General features: G+C 40.0%; 1 protein-coding gene across 4 annotated transcripts in view; it reads right to left on the bottom strand.

Annotated features, from left to right (window-relative positions):
- Window positions 1-660: 660 nt before the first annotated feature.
- LOC126187437 (acyl-coenzyme A thioesterase 13-like) overlaps window positions 661-23,208 on the bottom strand; it is a 40,638-nt gene continuing 18,090 nt past the window's right edge. For all 4 annotated transcript variants that reach the window (XM_049928513.1, XM_049928514.1, XM_049928515.1 and 1 more), the window contains exons 2-3: window positions 22,216-22,400; window positions 661-1,150 (exon numbers count right to left, since the gene is read on the bottom strand). In XM_049928513.1, the coding sequence (XP_049784470.1) occupies window positions 979-1,150; window positions 22,216-22,400 (357 nt within the window). In that variant the 3' untranslated portion in view covers window positions 661-978. The remainder of the gene's footprint in view (window positions 1,151-22,215; window positions 22,401-23,208) is intronic.

Raw genomic sequence — 23,208 nt, 5'->3', positions numbered from 1 at the left:
GAACTAGCACTCCTGAAAGAAAGGATATTGCGGAGACATGGCTTAGCCACAGCCTGGGGAATGTTTCCAGAATGAGATTTCCACTCTGCAGCGGAGTGTGCGCTGATATGAAACTTCCTGGCAGATTAAAACTGTGTGCCCGACCGAGACTCGAACTCGGGACCTTTGCCTTTCGCGGGCAAGTGCTCTACCAACTGAGCTACCGAAGCACGACTCACGCCCGGTACTCACAGCTTTACTTCTGCCAGTACCTCGTCTCCTACCTTCCAAACTTTACAGAAGCTCTCCTGCGAACCTTGCAGAACTAGCACTCCTGAAAGAAAGGATATTGCGGAGACATGGCTTAGCCACAGCCTGGGGAATGTTTCCAGAATGAGATTTCCACTCTGCAGCGGAGTGTGCGCTGATATGAAACTTCCTGGCAGATTAAAACTGTGTGCCCGACCGAGACTCGAACTCGGGACCTTTGCCTTTCGCGGGCAAGTGCTCTACCAACTGAGCTACCGAAGCACGACTCACGCCCGGTACTCACAGCTTTACTTCTGCCAGTACCTCGTCTCCTACCTTCCAAACTTTACAGAAGCTCTCCTGCGAACCTTGCAGAACTAGCACTCCTGAAAGAAAGGATATAGATATATGTTAATAACAAATACATTTTATGATACAGTATTTCTTTACTAACCAACCAAGGTATACTGTTTAGAACCAACTAATATAGCAAACAATATTTTTCTCCATCATACTTTTTAAAACATACATACAATGGCACAGAAAAGTGTAACAACAATACAGTATACTTCAACATTCATAAATATAACACAGCAGTAGATCTCTGTCTGTGATGCTCTGTGGTGCACACTAAAATAAAACTAAAAAGTACAGCTATCTTACACAATTCTGTCAGAATTTACATCATACATCTAGGAACATCAAAAATAATTTCAGTATTTTAATGCAATATGAAATACTGAAAAAAATCTATGAAATGGTTTTCTGTGAAACAATAAATACTGCATGTGAACCTCTTACAAGTAATTCTCCTGTTTTTTTCTTTATAAGATCAACCTCTAAGAATGCCATTTTCTTTCCTGCACGAATTGTTCTTGCATCTATTATGACTTCGTCACCTGTTGTTGCTGGCTTGAAGTAACTGAAAATATGAAAATATTGAAAGTGTTGTTCTTTAGTTCAGTAACATTTAATATCCTAGAACAATTTCACCACATGTATAATCAATAAGTTTATCAAATTTCTTCAGGCAGTTTACATTGGCAAATTTACCAAAAAAAAAAAAAAAAAAAAAAGTACGCAAATTACAATTTTCATCATAGTACATGTAAGAGAGAAATGAAAGAGTGATGGAAGACAGAAGAAATGAATAAAGATATATTTCATACACATTGTTGAAAATACAATCAGCATTCATCCAAGAACAGCTTAAAACAAGCATGCATACACTATTCCAAATGAAGACGTGATCATGCAGCATCATCACAGCCACATTAGTGAAAATATTACACAACTTCATATACAAAATTACTCATACAAATCTGTTGTTGAATGTTTCATGGAACAGTATGCTATCTGTAAGTGATTTCAGAGAGACAGATATTTGTAACACCCGTAAGACATTGTCTCATGTCCCATCACAGTCTGTGTGATGCCAAGTTTGGCACATGAGGAGGTGTGACATAAAGTGTCAATCTGATAGAATGTGCCAGTTTGACTCATCAGTATTCAGGAGTTTTATAAGCAGCGTGTGAAAGAGTTCAAACATGGCAGCATGACCAGGAATACAGGCAAAGATGAAATGAAGGAACCAGTGGATAGCCTAATACATAGCAAAGAATGTGTACTGGAGAACACAATGAGACCAAGGTGTGGGGTGACTGCCTCATTTGCACTGAGAAATAGACCACACGCCTTTATCGACAGTGCTCACTCAACACTATAGCTCAGGAATGGATGAAGACTAGCTTGCATTCAGGGTTCAAAGCCAACTGCAACAGGCTGGACTCATGATATTCCTGCCATTACAATGGTTTCCATTGCACAGAAGCTATAAATACTTCAGGCTACATGGAACACATGAATGCTATTGCTGGTTTACTTTGTGACAAAACATAATTTTCAGGATGATTTTTCTTCAAGTGGATCAAGCGTGGAATAATATGCTGCAGAACAGGCAGAGATGAGAGTGATCCAAGTAACGTTTTGTCATTCAGAATATTTGTAATGGCAGTCACATACTCTACTTTGTCTGAATTGTTAGTAGTATTTTGACTATGGAAGTCAACAGAATAGTATGCACATCACCAACCTGGCCCAGACAAAAATCACTCCCCAGAGACAGGTCATTCTGCATTATTGGAAACTGACTCATCTGCTGATATTGTGCTCTCGGATGTCAACAAGTAAATCTGGAACTTCCTTACATGTTTTCACTTTGTCTGACAGACAGCTCTTTATAGTCATTGAAATTCTCAGTTACTTAAGAAAATACACATTCTCTGAGTTTGGATTCATTTGGACCATTCTTAGTGAGTATTTCAGTTTTCAAAAAGTTAGCACACAAGTACCAAACCTAGTATTCTTTGCAATATTACTGTCACCAAAGACCATTCAGCTTATGTGACATCAGCTTTGTTCACACTGTACAATGTCACAACTATGTCCAAGTGTACTGGCAGGTACCACGTGTCAATCAAAGAAATTCACAGACTTAACTGAAGAAATCTGAACTGCTTCAGCTACATCTACATGTATACTCTGCAAACCACCATGAGGTACATGGCAGAAGTTACATCCCATTGTACCCATTATTAGGGTTTCTTCCCATCCCATTCACATATGGAGCACTGATGAAGGATTGTTTGAATGCGTCTGTGTGTGCTGTAATTATTATAATCCTATCCTCATGATCTCTCTGTGAGTGATATGCAGGGGATTGTAGTACATTCCTAGAGTCATCATTTAAAGCTTATTCTTGAAACTCTGTTAACAGACCTTCTCGGAATAGTTCATGTCTATCTTCAAGAGTCTTCCAGTTCAGGTCCTCCAATATCTCTGTGACACTCTCCCATGTGTCCAACAAACCTGTGACCATTTGTGTTGCCATTCTCTGCATACATTCAATATCCCCTCTTAGTCCTATTTGCTATGAGTCCAATGCACTTGAGCAATATTCTAGAACTGTTTGCATGAATGATTTGTAAACAGTCTCATTTGTAGACTTATTGCACTTCTCCAGTATTCTAGCAGTAACCAAAGTCTGCCAGCTGCTTTACCCACGACTGAGCCTATGTGATAATTCCACTTCATATCTCACTGAGTGTTCCACCCAGGTATTTGTATGAGTTGGCCGATTACAATAGTGAGTCATTGATATTATAGTCATATGATACATTTTTTTCATTTTGTGAATGCACAATTTCACATTTATGAAAATTTAAAGCAAGTTTCCAATTTTTGCCCCACTTTGAAATCTTCTCAAGATCTGACTGAATATTTATGCATCTTCTTTCAGGTAGTACTTTGTTATAGATAACTGCATCACCTGAAAAAAGTCTGTGTTTGCTATTAATTTTGCCTGTACAACACGAACAGCAAAGAATGCAACACACTTCCCTGAGGCACACCTGAAGTTACTTCTGCATCTTATGATGAATCTCCATTGAAGATAACATGCTGCATCCTCCTACCAAAACGTCCTCAGTCCAGTCACAAATTTCACTTGACACCCATATGATCATATTTTTGACAACAAGTGTAGGTGTGGTACTGAGTCAAGTGCTTCTTGGAAATCAAGGAATACTATATCTCCCTGATTGCCTTGCTCCAAAGCTTTCAGTATGTCATGTGAGAAAAGTACAAGTAGGGTTTCACATGATCAATGTTTTTGGAATCAATGCTGGTTGGCATTGAGGAGGTCATTCTGTTCAAGATACCTCATTATGTTTGCGATCAGAATATGTTCTAAGATTCTACAAAAATGGATGTCAAGGACATTGGACAGCAGTTTTGTGGACCACTTCTACTACCCTTCTTGTAGACAGGTGCAACCTGTGCTTTTTTCCAAGAACTGGGCACAGTTTTTTGTTTGAGGGATCTACAATAGATTATAGTTAGAAGAGAGGCTAGCTGAGCCACAAATTCAGTATAGAATCTGACATGGACGCCATCAGGCCCTGGAGCTTTGTTCAATTTTGATGATTTCAGCTCTTTCTCAATGTCATTGACACTAATACTTATTTCATTCATATTTCAAGTGCTATGAGAATTAAATTGTGGCAATTCTCAAGGATCTTCCTTTGTAAAGGAATATTTGAAAATGGAGTTAAGCATTTCTGCTTTTGCTTCGCTACCCTCAAATTCAGTTCCTGTCTAATTCACCAGGGATGGGATACTAACTCTGGTGCCACTAACAGCCTTTACATACGACCAGAATTTCTTCGGGATTTTGTGAAATGTTATTTGACAATATTCTGCTATGGTAATCATTGAAGGCATCATGCGTTGCTCTCTTGACGTCCAAATGTGTTTCATTCAGCATCTCTTTATCTACACCCCTATGTTTTCTTTTACACCTGTTATGCAGTAATCTCTGTTTCTTTAGAAGTTTCTTTACAGTGACTGTATACTATGGAGGGTCCCTCCCATTATGAACTGTTCTACTGAGTACATCTCTATCCAGTGCGTGGTCAACTATTCTTTCAAACTTGAGCCAAAGTTCCTCTACATGCTCCTGCCCTGTCATAAAAGTTTCAAGTTCCTTATTGAGATATGACACCACTGATTTTATATCTAGTTTACTGAACATGTATATTTTTGTGTTTGGTTTAGCTGTCCTTTTTACATGGTAATCTTGTTGCCACAACCATTTCATGGTCACTGATACCAGTTTTGATGTGCACATCCTTAGAGATGTCAGGTCTGTTTGTTGCCATTAGATTCAATCTATTTCTGTCATAAGTTTGGTTCCTAACTATCTATTGTAGATAGTTTTCAGAGAAGGTATTTAGTACTACTTCACAGCATGTCTTATCATGCCCACAACTAACAAAACTGCAAATTTTGCCAATTAATTGTTGGATGATTTAAGTCTTCACTGACAATTACAGTATGATTGAGGAACTTACATACAAGTGAACTGAGGCTTGCTCTAAGTTTTCAGTTATATCAGGAGATGAGTTTGGCAGGCAATAGAAAGATGCTATTATCATTTTATGCCCACCCTTGATACTGAGTCCTTGCCAAATAATCTCACATGCAGCTTCAATTCCTATCTCGGTGGATTTGAGTTCCTTGTCTAGTGCAACAAATACACCACCTCCATTTCCCATTTGCCTATCTTTTCAATATACATGCAAAATTTCCCCAAAAGTCTCACTGCTATCAATTTCAGGTTTCAATCAGCTTTCTGTACCTAGTATTATGTGAGCTTCACTACTTTTCATTGTTGTTGTTGTTGTTGTGGTCTTCAGTCCTGAGACTGGTTTGATGCAGCTCTCCATGCTACTCTATCCTGTGCAAGCTTCTTCATCTCCCAGTACCTACTGCAACCTACATCCTTCTGAATCTGCTTAGTGTATTCATCTCTTGGTCTCCCCCTACAATTTTTACCCTCCACGCTGCCCTCCAATACTAAATTGGTGATCCCTTGATGCCTCAGAACATGTCCTACCAACTGATCCCTTCTTCTGGTCAAGTTGTGCCACAAACTTCTCTTCTCCCCAATCCTATTCAATACTTCCTCATTAGTTATGTGATCTACCCATCCAATCTTCAGCATTCTTCTGTAGCACCACATTTCAAAAGCTTCTATTCTCTTCTTGTCCAAACTATTTATCGTCCATGTTTCACTTCCATACATGGCTACACTCCATACAAATACTTTCAGAAATGACTTCCTGACACTTAAATCTATAATCGATGTTAACAAATTCCTCTTCTTCAGAAACACTTTCCTTGCCATTGCCAGTCTACATTTTATATCCTCTCTACTTCGACCATCATCAGTTATTTTGCTCCCAAAATAGCAAAACTCCTTTACTACTTTAAGTGTCTCATTTCCTAATCTAATACCCTCAACATCACCCGACTTAATTCGACTACATTCCATTATCCTCGTTTTGCTTTTGTTGATGTTCATCTTATATCCTCCCTTCAAGACACCATCCATTCCGTTCAACTGCTCTTCCAAGTCCTTTGCTGTCTCTGACAGAATTACAATGTCATCGGCAAACCTCAAAGTTTTTATTTCTTCTCCATGGATTTTAATACCTACTCTGAATTTTTCTTTTGCTTCCTTTACTGCTTGTTCAATATACAGATTGAATAACATCGGGGAGAGGCTACAATCCTGTCTTACTCCCTTCCCAACCACCGCTTCCCTTTCATGTCCCTCTACTCTTATAACTGCCATCTGGTTTGTGTACAAATTGTAAATAGCCTTTCACTCCCTGTATTTTACCCCTGCCACCTTTAGAATTTGAAAGAGAGTATTCCAGTCAACATTGTCAAAAGCTTTCTCTAAGTCTGCAAATGCTAGAAACGTAGGTTTGCCTTTCCTTAATCTTTCTTCTAAGATAAGTCGTAAGGTCAGTATTGCCTCACGTGTTCCAGTATGTCTACGGAATCCAAACTGATCTTCCCCGAGGTTGGCTTCTACTAGTTTTTCCATTCATCTGTAAAGAATTCGTGTTAGTATTTTGCAGCTGCAGCTTATTAAACTGATTGTTCGGTAATTTTCACATCTGTCAACACCTGCTTTCTTTGGGATTGGAATTATTATATTCTTCTTGAAGTCTGAGGGTATTTTGCCTGTTTCATACATCTTGCTCACCAGATGGTAGAGTTTTGTCAGGACCGGCTCTTCCAAGGCCGTCAGTAGTTCCAATGGAATGTTGTCTACTCCGGGGGCCTTGTTTCGACTCAGATCTTTCAGTGCTCTGTCAAACTCTTCACCCAGTATCATATCTCGCATTTCATCTTCATCTACATCCTCTTCCATTTCCATAATATTGTCCTCAAGTGCATCGCCCTTGTATAGACCCTCTATATACTCTTTCCACCTTTCTGTTCTCCCTTCTTTGCTTAGAACTGGGTTTCCATCTGAGCTCTTGATGTTCATACAAGTGGTTCTCTTATCACCAAAGGTCTCTTTAATTTTCCTGTAGGCAGTATCTATCTTACCCCTAGTGAGATAAGCCTCTAAATCCTTACATTTGTCCTCTAGCCATCCCTGCTTAGCCATTTTGCACTTCCTGTCGATCTCATTTTTGAGACATTTGTATTCCTTTTTGCCTGCTTCATTTACTGCATTTTTATATTTTCTCCTTTCATCAATTAAATTCAATATTTCTCCTGTTACCCAAGGATTTCTACTAGCCCTTGTCTTTTTACCTACTTGATCCTCTGCTCCCTTCACTACTTCATCCCTCAAAGCTACCCATTCTTCTTCTACTGTATTTCTTTCCCCCATTCCTGTCAATTGTTCCCTTATGCTCTCCCTGAAACTCTGTACAACCTCTGGTTCTTTCAGTTTATCCAGGTCCCATCTCCTTAAATTCCCACCTTTTTGCAGTTTCTTCAGTTTTAATCTACAGGTCATAACCAACAGATTGTGGTCAGAGGCCACATCTGCCCCTGGAAATGTCTTACAATTTAAAACCTGGTTCCTAAATCTCTGTCTTACCATTATGTAATCTATCCAATACCTTTTAGTATATCCAGGGTTCTTCCATGTATACAACCTTCTATTATGATTCTTAAAGCAAGTGTTAGCTATGATTAAGTTGTGCTCTGTGCAAAATTCTACCAGGTGGCTTCCTCTTTCATTTCTTAGCCCCAATCCATATTCACCTACTACGTTTCTTTCTCTCCCTTTTCCTACACTCGAATTCCAGTCACCCATGACTATTAAATTTTCGTCTCCCTTCACTAACTGAATAATTTCTATTATTTCATCAAACATTTCTTCAATTTCTTCGTCATCTGCAGAGCTAGTTGGCATATAAACTTGTACTACTGTAGTAGGTGTGTGCTTCGTACCTATCTTGGCCATAATAATGCGTTCACTATGCTGTTTGTAGTAGCTTACCCGCACTCCTATTTTTTTATTAATTATTAAACCTACTCCTGCATTACCCCTATTTGACTTTGTGTTTATAACCCTGTAGTCACCTGACCAGAAGTCTTGTTCCTCCTGCCACCGAACTTCACTAATTCCCACTATATCTAACTTTAACCTATCCATTTCCCTTTTTAAATTTTCTAACCTACCTGCCTGATTAAGGGATCTGACATTCCACGCTCCGATCCGTAGAACGCCAGTTTTCTTTCTCCTGATAACGACATCCTCTTGAGTAGTCCCCGCCCAGAGATCCGAATGGGGGACTATTTTACCTCCGGAATCATCATTTAATCATACAGTAAAGCTGCATGCCCTCGGGAAAAATTACGGCCGTAGTTTCCCCTTGCTTTCAGCCGTTTGCAGTACCTGCACAGCAAGGCCGTTTTGGTTATTGTTACAAGGCCAGATCAGTCAATCATCCAGACTGTTGCCCTTGCAGCTACTGAAAAGGCTGCTGCCCCTCTTCAGGAACCACACATTTGTCTGGCCTCTCAACAGATACCCCTTCGTTGTGGTTGTACCTACGGTACGGCTATCTGTATCGCTGAGGCACGCAAGCCTCCCCACCAACGGCAAGGTCCATGGTTCATGGGGGGGGGGGGGGGGGCTACTTTCATGAGTGCTTCAAACTCTGGCACTTTGCTGCAAATGCTTCGGCAGTTAACCATCAGGATTTTAATACTGTCACCTCTGGAAGGCATTTCTTTTGATACTTCTGTGTTTCCTTGGTGGGGGGGACCCAACAGTTCTCAACCCTATGGTGCAACTCCATGAAGTCGCAGTCAAGCTTGTCACAGAACCTTTGAGGTCTCTCTCTGGTTCAGTCCTTCCACTCAACTCAACTCAACTCAACTCAGAACCAAAGAGCCATGATCAGTCTTGCGGAGAATGCTGCAAATTGTGAGCTTCATTAAAACTCTTTGCACAAGGCTGGTCTTCTCAACATTCTCTGCCAGTCACTGCAATGAACCAAGTATGACTCGGAGCCCTTACGACAGACATCATTTGTTCCAATGTCCACCACAATCTGAAATTTGGTTGCACCCTGTTCCCTCCATGGCTGCCAAAATAGCATCTTCAACATGTTGAGAACGAGGCCCCCAGGCATACACACTGAGTGCACCTGGTACCCTTTCCTGTCCCTTGCTGCCATTTCCGTAAGGGGGACCATCATTCGCCATACATTTGAACTGCCAACGATTGATAGACTCTTATCCTTTTGCACTTCCCCCCTCTTGACACTGGATAAAGCAGGTTTCCCCATCACAGGTGAAGTGAAGCCCACTGTCTCAGTTTCAGTTTCACTAAAAGACAGCAGTTCAAACTTGTTGGTTAGGGGGATTGATACAACACCTTGAGTCCTCCCTGGTCCCCATCTACCCTGTACAGGATGCCTAGATCTACCATTGACATATCACTCACAGTCAAATGGATGAGTAATGACAGATCCTGTACTCTCTGCAGGGGAGACAGGATCCACAGGAGAGGGTAGTGCTTGAAGTACCTTTGGTACAGGTATCGCTGGTACACGACTCTTAGGAGCTCTTCTGACACTCTGATTTGCAGCAGCTGCTAGTTGTTTGAGAGTGATGATGATGAGGTCCCATACTCCGAGGAGCATAGCGAACAATGGGGGAGACCTGCACTGCCGACTAGGCAAGGTCCTAGCGGAGGTGATTTGCCATTGACTTCCTCTGACCATAATAGGGATGAATGATGATGATGAAGACAACACAACAACACCCAGTCATCTCGAGGCAGGGAAAATTACTGACCCCGCCGGGAATTGAACCCGGGACCCCGTATACAGGAAACGAGAACGCAAGACCATGAGCTGCGGACTGTTTGACAGCAGTCAAGGTGATTTGCAGCTACTTACAAATGTCAACCAACTCATCCCATGTCTGATAACACTATTCCCCGTGGAGTTGCATTTTGGATGGTTCATTGTATTACTGGGCAGTGAACAAATGACTATTTGTTAAGGCTGCTGATTATCTTTCAATCTGTTGAGATGAAAATTTGCTAATTCCCTATAAGAATTGAAACAAATACACAAAATGAGATTCCTACTGAGGTGACATAAAAGCTTATGGTAAAAATTACTAGTTTCCTAAAATGTTTTGAAATTAATGACAGCTGTTAGCAAACTCGAAAATGGAGTTAATTTGTGATAAATGTGGATAATATATAGAGCTACTCCTCTTTAAGGGAAAATTAGATGTAACACAGTATGTGTGTTAGAATATTTGCTACAGTAAGTAAACCACACCTCTCCGGGGAACACCACTTGTCCCTGCGGGTGAAGAGGCTTGCATATCTGTGTGAAGCTGAGGGCTATGCCGAAGGTAGAGGACCTACTGCCGGAAAGGCCTCAGCTGATGGATCAGACTAAGAGTGTCCCACAACATCCCATCTTCCCTATCCACTCCTAGTCCTTACCCAACCCAAGGTGTGATGCAATCCATGCCGAGGGGTGTGTGGTACATGGCAAGATGTGTCACAAACGGAACTTCAGGGATACCAGGCGACATCCCTGAGTAATTAGCCTTACACCATCTGGGGTATTCATGGTGTGGACTGTGTGGACCCCCAAATCTCGTGGGACCAATACGGACACAACTAAAGAAAATAAATTAAAACAAACTGAGGGGCAAACTGAGACCTCAGACACACAAACATTGGGGACAGGACCGATGGAAGACATTCCCACTACCGAATCAGGGTCTAGACCTGAGCCAGAAGTGGGTACTGTAACCAAGAAGTTGAACCAGATCAATATGAAAGCCTTGTCTGGGGTGCAGAGGAGTAAACTAGCTCCTTTGGAGACTGGTAGAAGCTTGCCATCGGCAACGCGACCAACTGTTGGTGGGATGTGATGCCAATGCCCACAACCTGGAGTGTGGCAGCAAGGACACCAACAGTAGAGGTGAGCACCTTCTTGACTTTATTTTAGCTAAGAACTTGGAGGTCCTGAATAGGGGCAATGAGCCTACATTCAGGAATAGCAGAAGGGAAGAAGTAATTGACATAACCTTTGGTTCCATGATGATGAAGATGGGCAGCTATGTCAAACAATGGCATGTGATGTTAGAGCCATTCTCATTGGATCACATGTATGTTAAATTCAAGCTTGAAATGGGAATCAGACAGACCATGACTTACAGGAATCCCAGGAGAACAGACGGGAAACATATAGCAGGGACCTTGCTAAGGCTTATCAGAAATTAAAACCTCGATCAAGAATCCAGTAGAGTTTGAGGAAGTAGCAGAGGCTGTTACCTCTGCAATAGTGACCTCATGTCAGGACAACTGTACAAATCATCAAGAAGTGCACAAATAGAAGTGTGCCTTGGTGGAATAATAATTTAGAAATGCAAAGAAAATAGATACGAAGACTGTTTAACCTTGCAAGACATAAAGGACAATAGGAAAAATATCGTGAGGCCCTTGTCAACTACAACCTTGCAATTAGACAAGCAATGGAGGCATCCTGGAAGACACTCTGTGAAGAAGTGGAGAGTACGGCTGCTCAAGCCAGACTCCACAGAATCCTCACCGGAATACCAACCAATCCAGAAGGTACACTGAGGAAGAAGGCTGGGGAATATACGAACACAACACATGCTCCTCAAAACTCACTTTTCTCAGTACGCTCTGCCAGACAACACAGACCAGAATGTGATCCTGGAGAGACAATGGTTCTCAGGCAGTCAGAGAGAGGACTGGAAATCGGTCAAGGAGTGTGTGGACTTCAATAAAATCCAATGGACAGTGGGAACATTCCAACCGTTCAAGTCATCTGGCCCAGATGGAATCTTTCCAGCTCTCCTGCAACAGGCAGGAGAGAATCTCATAAGAGTCCTATGCAGGTTATTCAGGGTTAGCCTGACAGTAGGAATCATTCTCAATGCTTGGAGGACAGTGAAGGTTGTCTTCATTCCAAAGCCAGGGACAATTGATCATACCAAGGCCAAGGATATGAGACCAATCAGTCTGTCCTCCTCCATTCTCATAACATTGGAAAAACTGGTTAATGTATATGTTGGGGAGACGAGACTAATTAGAGCCCCTCTACGTTCAAACCAACATGCATATCAACCAGGCAAATCATGTGAGAGAGCTCTCTATCAACTCATTAGGAGGGTGGAGAAAGCACTTTTCCAGGAAATAGGCCTCTGCATCTTCCTGGATATCAAGGGGGCCTTCAGTAACATGACCTATGATTCCATGGTAAGGGCAGCAGAGGTGCATGACCTGGGGACCACTATATGTAGGTGGACCGGGGCCATGCTTAGTGGAAGGAAGGTAGAGGCTAACATGACGAATGAAAAGATGGTAATTAACACCACTAGAGGTTGCCCACAAGGAGGAGTTCTGTCCCTTTTATTGTGGAATCTAGTGGTGAATGAATTCATTGAGGAACAAAATTCCAGACAATGCTTCTGCCAAGGATATTCAGATGACCTTTTCATAGTAATACTTGGCAAATTTACTGACACAGTTAGAAATATGGCACAAGGAGGATTGGGCATTGGGCAAGACTGCAGCACTAAACGGGATCTAAGGGTTAACCCTAAGAAGACTGTTGTGTTGGCATTCATGAAGAGGTATATCCAACACTCAAGTTGGAATCTAAAGCTCTTCCATGAAACTCTACCTGTGAAGGGGATAGTGAAATATCTAGGGTAACCTTAGATGAGAAACTAACATGGACCCCTCACATTAAGAGCATCTGCTCCAAGGTGAAAAGTGCTCTAGTGAGTACCAGAAGGGCTTGCGATAAAAACTGGGGCCTAAACCCCAGAGGTATGCACTGGATATACACCATGGTGATTAGACCTAGAATTTCCTGCAGGGCTTTAGTGTGGTGCAAGAAGGTAGAACAGCAGGTTACAGCCAAGGAGCTTGCTCAGAGATTGGCCTGCTTAGCCATAACAGGCAGAATTAGCAACACACCAACAGCTGAGATGGAAGTCATGCTGGACATGCCTCCACTACACCTTTGGCAGCAGCTGGGGCATACAGACTTAAAACTAGTAAAAACTGGATCTCATTGGGATATCCTGAATCAAACACTAAGATAGTGAGTGAGGTAAATATAGGAGTGGCTGGGGAAATGCCGGCTGACTACATAAAAACTCCCAACTGGTTCAACAAGCCTTACAATATAATAATTGGAAGCAGGGAGCAGTGGGAAAAAACAGTTCGACACCATAGGGGGGACATTGTTTGGTTCACTGATGGGTTGAAATCAGACCAAGGCACTGGGGCAGGGGTGTACGGGGTTTAGCCAAGACTGGCGGATATCATCTCTCTACGGAAACTGGCCTTGGTATTCGAAGCTGAAATTACTGCAATCAGGAAATGTGTGCAGGAGAATATGCGTACGTGCTACAAGGACTGTAGCATCTACATATATTCAGACAGCCAGGCAGCCCTGAAATCACTGGCAGCACCTCCAACGAGATCTAAGATTGTTGCAGAATGCCACAGGTCTCTGGTGGAGCTAGGGGGAAGCAATAGGGTAAACCTACTGTGGGTCTCTGGCCACTCAGGAATCTGCGGCAATGAACAAGCCAACAGATTGGCCAGGATGGGAGCAATGACTCCATTTATTGGACTGGAACCTGTCCTAACAATCACCAAGGCTATTATCAAACTAGAACTAAGGAACTGGCTTAGGAAACAGCATGTAGAATATTGGACCAAGGTCCATAAAGAAAAAAATGGTAAGGTAATGATGCCCAAACCATTTTTAAAAGAAGCTCTGTAGTCATGGGATTGAACAGGAAAGAAATCAAACTCATGACTGGACTGATGACTGGCCATGGCAATTTCAAAAAACACCTACACACAATAGGTGTAACAGAAAAAGACCCTAAATGTAGGATCTGTGATGAGGGTGAAGAAACTGCATCACTTTAATCTTTGAATGCATGGCATTGGAGAGTAAAAGATACAGAATCTTCGGGACAACCAGATCTAAAGATATTGTGTCTAACAAAAAACTGGTAAATGGACTCCTTAAACTATTTAAGGGCATTGGTTGGCTTTACTAGATATAAAGGGAGCAATACCGCACAATAAACTTGGTTTCGGTGCAGGCAGTGCTGGGTTAGACCTAAGATGTTTTAGCTTCCCTGTCAAAATCAAATCAAATCAAGTAAATCACTGACACCGATTTACTACAAATTGCTCATAGACTGTGCAAAGCATATCGGCAGCTTCCATAACGCACATTTATTTGTGTTGATATACAGTGAAATACAAGGGGATTGTATTCTTTGGCAGAACTGTGAACCACAAATGTTTTGTAAGCGTCAGAACATTCTCAAATATAACCTATTTCTCACATAATTATACAATGAAATTAGAGGTCCATTGTTTTAAATGAGGATAGGTCTACTGTTCTCAAAAATTTTAGAAGAGTACAAATAAGTTAACGCCTACAATTGATGATTACAGTGCAACTTTATTGCAGCACTCACGAATGTTCAGTATTTCACAAGATATTGTGATACAATGGGTATTGAGACCATCAATGAAAGGTTATGCGGAAGCAACATGTACAGTAATACATGTGAATCTAGAACTTCAAATTGGCACACAAACATTCTACATGCGTCTCACAGAGAAAAATTCCAAATTTGGCTTTTATATATAAATAAAAATGCATACTGCGTGAATTTTTTACTTGGCTGTTTCTGTGCACAATTCTACACTGGTGTGCTGAAGAAGACTACTGCAGCGTGAGTTTGTCTTGGTCAAAATCCCTAAAATGTGCAGCATCAATAAAGCACATCTTCTGCCTGTTGCAGTTAACAATAAATGTGCAAAACACGATAGTGCAATACCATCAGTTCAGATGGACCATTTCAGTTGGACCGCCAACCTGCACATTGAGATCACAAGATGTCCACAACTTGGGTCCGGGGCTTCATGGTGTCTGCACCACACTTGAACCTTCCCATTGGCTCTTACCAACCGAAATCAGTTCTCATCTGAACAGGCCACAGTTTTCCAGTCATATAGTACCCAAATGATGTGGTCATGAACCCAGGAGAGGCGCCACAGGCAATGTCGTGCTGCTAGCAAAGGCACCACATGTTGCCTGCTGCCATAGCCCATTAATCTCAAATCTTGCCATAGTGTCCTAATGGATAAGTTTGTCGTACATCCAAAATTCATTTCTGGGGTTATTTCAGACCACTCTATGCAAGCATCCCTGCTCTCAATCATTAAGTGAAGGGCATCAGCCTCTGCGATGTCTGTGGTTAGAGGTAATGCCCGAAATCTAGTATTTTCAGTACCCTCTTGACACTGTATATCTCAGAATATTGACTACCCTAATGATTTCTGAAATGGAATGTCCCATGCATCTAGCTTCAACTACCATTCTGCTTTCAAAGTCTATTAATTCCCATTGTGCAGCCATAATCACACCGGAAATCTTTTCACACAAATCACCTGAGTACGAATGCCAGCTCTGCCAATGCACTGCTCTTTTATATGGGTGTATCAGAAATATTTGTCAAACTCTCGTAGTGGATTCCCGACATGAATATAAGAAAATGTCTTTTATTTTTGTGTTACTAATAAAAGAAGTTTTATAAATGTCTCGAGTCAAAAAATTGTAACAAATGTTCAAAGCTTCCTCCATTTACTTTTACATTCATGTGCAGTTGTTGGATAATGGACTGTTGCACCTTTCCAAACACTCACAAACATGGTTCCAGAAGCTTACATGCTATATTCATGAAACTTCTCTGCATTAGGAACAGGACTGAAATGTGCTTGAGCCCCATCATGCATAAATCATATGTTTTCCCTTATTTGTAGGGGCCTGTCCTGTAGTATGTCTGGGAAAATGTTCTGAATAACATCCCTGTAGACAGCAGTTGTAAGATGTGCTGAGCTAACATATGGACCTACCATACTGTCATTTATAATTCCTTTCCTTATTTTATTCTTAACCCACAGATTGTAGAGCAGTCACAATGGGATGTAAAATTTGGGCTGCTCACTATTCAACAAACTACCTCTGTCCATCAGGAATAAAATCAACATTTTTAAGAACACTGTAAAGAAATACAAATAAAATACACTTTATAAAACAATGTTCTGGATATATACTATGCAGACAGAAGTCTACCACACATACAATTTACTTTTATATTTGTATCTTGTTCTAAGCAAAATTATTCTAGTTACTCTATATCATGTACATCAAAACAAACTTTAGTAACAGAACCAATATAGGTGCAGTAACAATTGCACACTTGAGTCATCACTTTTTGTAGTAGGGCTCTTCAAATTTACACATCAAGAAATGCTTGATACAAAGACAATGAAGCATCCATCTGTTTCCTTGCTGGCTGTCCTGACAACCAAGAATTGTGCCCAGAGAAAGGCACTGGTCTGTGCACGGAGTCCCTTTCCAGTTCACTACTTTAACAAAAAAACAGAAGTTCATCATTAATCCTCTCCCAAAAGATAATTCTGAACCTGGAAACAGGCCTTAGCTTATTATCACAGCATTAAATCTGATATATTATTCTTCTATGTACTTTTATTCCTTTACTGTTAAAAGAAGAAATTTTAGCTGATTTGGAAAAGGGCTGTGGAGGTGATAGCAATCTGAAAAAACCCACAGGACACTGAGTTCATGTTGTCAATTAACAGAGCACCATCAAATGAAAGGCAGATACCTGGTGCTGAGGCTCAGTAGGGCACACACCTTTCCCTGTATTGGAATTTGCGCAGCTGAATAAGTATTAAGGAGAAAAAAAGGACATTTTACTAATAACTATATTTGCACATTCAAGAACAAAAAAATTTACAGCGAACACAACAGAATAATTAACGCACACAAGGAGTGTTAGACAATGCCAAAGAGGTCTATTTTAAACAGTGCACTTTGCGTCGTCACACACGAAATATATTGTTCACACAATTTCAACACCCCTCCTTGAACTTATATTTTGTGTGTTGCTTCCACAAGATAAACCAAATAGTCCCACAATCTTTTCAAACTTCTCCCTTTCCAATGGTTTGGTCAGAAGGTCAGCTAACATGTCTTCTGTGTGCAGATAGTCCACGGCAATGTTCTGTCGCTCTATGTGGTCCCGAACGAAATGGTGCCATACATCAATATGCTTTGTCCTAGCACTAGTAACATCATTTTTAGCTAGGTTTATGGCTCCCTTATTGTCACAGAAGATGGTTGTAGGTTCCTCAATTAAATTGGGTTCTATTTCACTTATTAATGTTCGTAGCCATAATGCTTCCTGTGTGGTGTAAGATAGTGCCATATACTCGGCCTCTACAGTGCTCAATGCAACAGTTTTTTGCTTTTGACAGGACCATAATGTGAGGCCCCCCATTAATTTAAAACAGCAGCCAGTGGTGGAGTATCTGTCTCCCTATTCACTCCCCCAGTCCGCATCGCTATATCCCTCTAGTTTTGCGTTACCATCTCTATGGTATTTTAACTCATAGTTTGAGGTTCCTCTTAGGTATTGGAATATTCTCTTTACAGCTTTCCAGTGCTTTTCCTTTGGGTCTCTGCAATATCTGCCCACTGCATTGGTGGCAAAAGCAATGTCGGGTCGTGACGTTTGAGACAAATATAACAGACTCCCTACTGCTTCTAAATAAGGAACATTCTTGTCACATTCCACATCAGTCTCATTTACACTTAACTTCACTCCTACTTCCATTGGAGTACTTACGGGTTTGCAATCACTCATGCCAAATTTCTTTAATATTTTTTCCGTGTATGATGATTGACTTATGCTCAATTCTTGTCTTTTTTCATTCTTAGTAATCTGCATACCTAAATAACATTTGACTGCTCCCAAATCATCCACCTTAAACTTGGTTTGTAGCTGTTTCTTGAAAATTCTCATTTGGCCTTCACTTTCAGTCAGGATGAAGAAATCGTCCACCCATATCGCCATTATTATTATTTCTTCTTTTCTCCCTTTATAGTAAATGCTGGGATCTGCCTTGGATTGCTTCATATTCATATTTATTAGAGTTTCATGTAGACATCGATTCCAGCAACGTCCACTTTATTTAAGTCCATAAATACTTTTTCTCAAACGCCAAATCTTTTTACTTTCTGATCTGGTTTTTATGGATTCCCTTGGTGGAATGACATATATCTCCTCCTCCAATTTCCCATTTAAATATGCCGTTTTAACATCCATATGATGAATTATTAAATTTCGTTTTACTGCCAAGGCTAAAAGATATCTCAATGATGCATACTTGACTACAGGTGAAAAAGTTTCTTCATAATCTACCCCTTGTTTTTGTGAATATCCTTTTACCACAAGTCTTGCTTTGTATTTTGGTGATGAGCTTTCAGGGTTCTTCAAATTGAATACCCATCTTGTCTGCATTGGTTTCTTATCTCCTGGCATATCTACCCATTCAAAGGTTTCGTTCTGATATAAAGATTTTAATTCTCTCTTCATCGCTTCTTTCCATTCTTGAGAGTTTGGGCCACTCATTGCTTCTTCTGCTGTTCTTGGCTAATCATTAAAAGACTGTGCTGTATACATCTCAAAATCTGGATATTCCTTTGGTTTTGGTACACGAGAAGAACTCCTTACATTGTTTTCTTCATTTTTTTCATCCTCTAACTCATTGTCATCATAAATTGTATCCATTTGTCCTTGGCTGTCATCTTCCTCTTCTTCACTTTCTATTTCCTCACACAAGGTTTCACCTTCTGAACTAGGTGCAGTTGACTTTGTGGTTTTGCTCTCTTTTGAGTCCTTTCTATTTTCAAAGAGTATTACATCTCTACTTGTGACAATCTTTTTAGTCAATAGATCCATTAATCGGTAGCCCTTTGAATTTTCACAATAGCCTACAAAAATATACCTTTTACCTTTTGGATCCCATTTTCCTCTTAGCTGTTTTGGAATATGTGCCATTGCATCACACCCAAAAACCCTTATATTGCTTAGATCAGGCTTCTTTCCAATCCATATCTCATAAGGGGTTCTATTCTTTAATGCTTTTGTAGGTGATCTATTGCTCAAATATACAGCTGTTGACACTGCCTCTGCCCAAAAATCTTTGGATAATTCAGCGTCAGTCATCATGCTCCTTGCTTTCTCAACAATGGTCCTATTAGCCCTCTCAGCAACCCCATTTTGAGATGGGCTGTACCTTATGGTAGTTTGATGCCTGATTCCCTTTTCTGCCAGAAGTTTCTTCAATTTCTGGTTAATATGTTCTCTCTCATTATCAGACCTGATGATCTTGATCTTCTTTCCCATCCACCTTTCAACCATATTGCAATATTCCTCAAAGATATCTCTCACTTGGTCTTTAGAACTAAGAAAATAAACATGAGTATATCGTGAGTAATCCTCAATAAACGTAAGAAAATAATTACTCCCACCTATGGATTCACACTCCATCGGGCCACATACATCTGTGTGGATTAACTGTAAGACTTCTGTGGATTTACTCTTACTACTCTTGAAGGGTAACCTTGCTTGTTTTCCCTTTATACATGTCTCACAAGGATCCTTGGACACACTAAAATTCTGTATTCCCTTTACCATATCCTTTGTTATAGACATACTCTTTCTATTTAGATGTCCAACCCTCCGGTGCGATAAAAAACCTTCTGCTGAATCACTAACATTTTTATGTTTACTGTCAATGGTATCCAACTTAAAAATACCCCTTTCGTTACTTGCTGTAGCTGTAACTTCACCACTTTCACTGATTACTCTTGCACCCTGCATGTCAAAAGTGACTGTATTTCCTTTGTTGACAATTTCCCCTACAGACAGCAGGTTAGTTGCCACATTTTTCACATAATGAACATTGTGTGCTGTAACCATATCTGACTCACCTTTTACACTTACATGTGGATCTAGTTTCCCAGCCAGGTGACACTGGAGCTTGTTGCCATCAACAGTAGATATTCCCACATGAGTCTTATCTTTGATATCATAAAGAAGTGATTTATCTTTAACAATATCCACAGATGCACCTGAGTCTAAAATCCATTCCATATCACGATTACTCATCCCACCAAAAGAATAAAAACATGAGAGTGCCTTACCTTTGTTATTGGTCCTTCTCTCTGGGCTATCAGTAACATACCTCTTTTGCTGAGTGCCTGATCTTGGGCTTACTTTTTCTTTGCACTGAGACGCAATATGTCCCATCTTCTGACATTTATAGCACCTCACCGGTTTATTCTTTTTGTGTTTTGAGTAGAGAGCAGACGCACCTTCCTTCTCCAATGTACAACAGCCTGGAGCACTCTTTACGTCCTGCAGGATTTTCACCTTAACACTGTCGCCTGTGATTGGTATACCCGAGCTTTCAAGTCCCATAATCATAGGTGCATACCTTTCGGGCAGACCTGCCAACAGCAATGTTCCTATCCATTCGTCAGCGATCTCGAATCTGATGTTTCTCAGTCGGTTCAACATGGTTATTATTTTGTTAACGTATTCGTCTACACTCTTACATTTGTCCAGACGAGTGGTAATTGACTCACGTAACAATCCTACTTTTCTCGTAAGACCACCATCCTCGAATGCACTTCGTAAATTGTCCCAGACTTCTTTCGCTGTAGCAGCTTTTTCAACGTGAACGTAATTCGCCGAATCAATCAGTAATATCAATTTTGGTTTTGCTTTCCTATCCTTATTTGAATAATTCTGATCTGTGGATTTCATTGTCCCATCTACCACATCCCATAGGTCGTCTAAACGTAAATACGCTTCTACTGCGAACTTCCAGGTTACATAGTTTTCATGACCTATAAGTCTTTCAATCTGTGGAATTTGTGCCGCACTCATTCTTAACGGTAACTTGCTTTTTATTGCCGTAAAGAACACTGAAAAATAATGCGGAAAAAAATTGCGATCGTCTTGTAAGGATAACTCGCACTTCACGTAAATCGGAACTTTTCCAATACTTTCTCCCTACTATTTTCTTGATATACTTATTCCAAATGCAGCCTGAGCCCATAACCTATTGGAATTTGTGCAGCTGAATAAGTATGGAGAAAAAAAAGGACATTTTACTAATAACTATATTTGCACATTCAAGAACAAAAAAATTTACAGCGAACACAACAGAATAATTAACGCACACAAAGTGTGTTAGACAATGCCAAAGAGGTCTATTTTACACAGTGCAACTTTTCGCTGTCACACACGAAATATATTGTTCACACAATTCCAACACCCTGTAATGAAGGTTCATTATATTTCTGATTGGATATACATGCAGAAAGATGAATATACCGGTATTCCTATTCAGATTTGTCTTAGCAAATATTGAGTACATTTTTGGTACTGATTACAAATGTTAATCTCAAAGTTACAAATAAACAACTTTACTATCAGTTTCAAACATTTGGTGATTCTCATAAAAAAGGATCTTTTACAAGTTACAGTTTGGTTGACTAAGTCGTCACAGACACTGTATGTTTGTGTGAAATGTGCTATATCTAAATACTGGCTGCAGCACTTGAATTACTCTTTGACCCCTCAAACAAATTCACAGATGAGAATTGGCAGTCTAACTTACGACTACAGGCCTGCCTGATATTGTTTAGGTCTTCTGTCTCTAATTAACTATTGAAATCTGAAGCCATTTGAACATGCTTACTTTATCAAAGTGTTGGTCTTCCTCTTTCATTTTTACCCCCTTCTTTTCTGAGTATTAAAGCTCATTTCTCTCCCATTTAATTTAGCATCTCTTCATTAGTTATCCAATCTACCCATGTGTTCTTTACCAATCTTTTGTAATACCACATTTCAGAAGCTTCTATTGTGCTGTTACCAACTTTTTATCACCCCTGTCTTAATTTTTGAGTCTCCACCTTAAACTTTCTAATTTCTTCCATAGTTCTTTCCTTCCTCTTCTATCCTCTGCCTTCTGCCTCTCTCTTTCTCTCTGTTTCTTTGGGTGCATTGTCAAATTTATTTTAATATGTGAATGTGTGTTAGCACTGTTCAGTTAATCCCACCATATGCACTGTCTTTTGTTTCCTCTTTTAATTTTTGCTGTGAATATTTCAAACTTACCTCACATTTATATTCACAGAAACAGCTTTAGGTCTATTTTCATGTGTCTGAAGAGCAAACATGGAAATCTGGTCAACCAATGTTGCTATGAATCCACCATGCATAGTTCCTAGTGGATTCTGATGTTCCTCTGCAATGGTAAGTTCTCCTCGACATTTCCCCTCTCCAGCAGATATAATTCTAACCTAAAATTAACATTGAGCATTTCATACACAGAGAAATAGAGAAAATATATACGCAGAAACATCATTTAGATAGCAACTAGTAGGATTTTTTTCTGCTAAACATGGCTGTAAATAGTTGAAACATTTTTACATATTTTTACTGCACCTCATTCCCCACTGTGTCAAGTTTCTCCATCCATTATCACTGTGAACTGAAAAGTCTTCATAGCTCACCTTCTGGCAGTAACTCACTACTTTAGGGTTTTCTGAATAGTAATTCTAAAGAGTGAATATTATAGAGTTAACCAGACTGTATTTTTATGACTAGTTATTTCATGTCAAATGATTTGTACCCTTGTGTTTTGCAAAATCACAAGAAATTACTTTTTGATACTGTGATTTCATAAGCAATATATTTTCGATGGCATGGTAGAGCTGCCATTTATAATCTGTTTAACAAATGTTTAAATTTAGAATATTTCTCTTAAAATCCAAAATATACAAAATCCAAGAACATCAATATATTCAAAAAATTTGAGCCACAGTATCATCAGAACAACTTTTAGAAACGTGACATGGTACAAAAAATGGGCTTTATCTTGAAATTGGATCTTAATTAATTAATAACTTTTGAATCACACAATTTCAAGATAAGCTAATTACTAGCTCCGAATCAGGAATAATTGATCTTCAAAACTGGCTATGTCATTCATTCTCAACTGCATAGTAATGAATTTATGACACTTTAAAATCATATTTCCTGAACTAATAAACTTTAACCCTCCATCCCATGGGACAAGTTTAGGCACAAGGACTACAGGAGTAGTCC

The sequence above is a fragment of the Schistocerca cancellata genome, chromosome 5 (genome assembly GCF_023864275.1).
Source record: "Schistocerca cancellata isolate TAMUIC-IGC-003103 chromosome 5, iqSchCanc2.1, whole genome shotgun sequence".
NCBI lineage: Eukaryota > Metazoa > Arthropoda > Insecta > Orthoptera > Acrididae > Schistocerca > Schistocerca cancellata.
The sequence above is the reverse complement of the archived record's forward strand: the minus strand, read 5'-3'. Positions and strand labels throughout refer to the sequence as shown.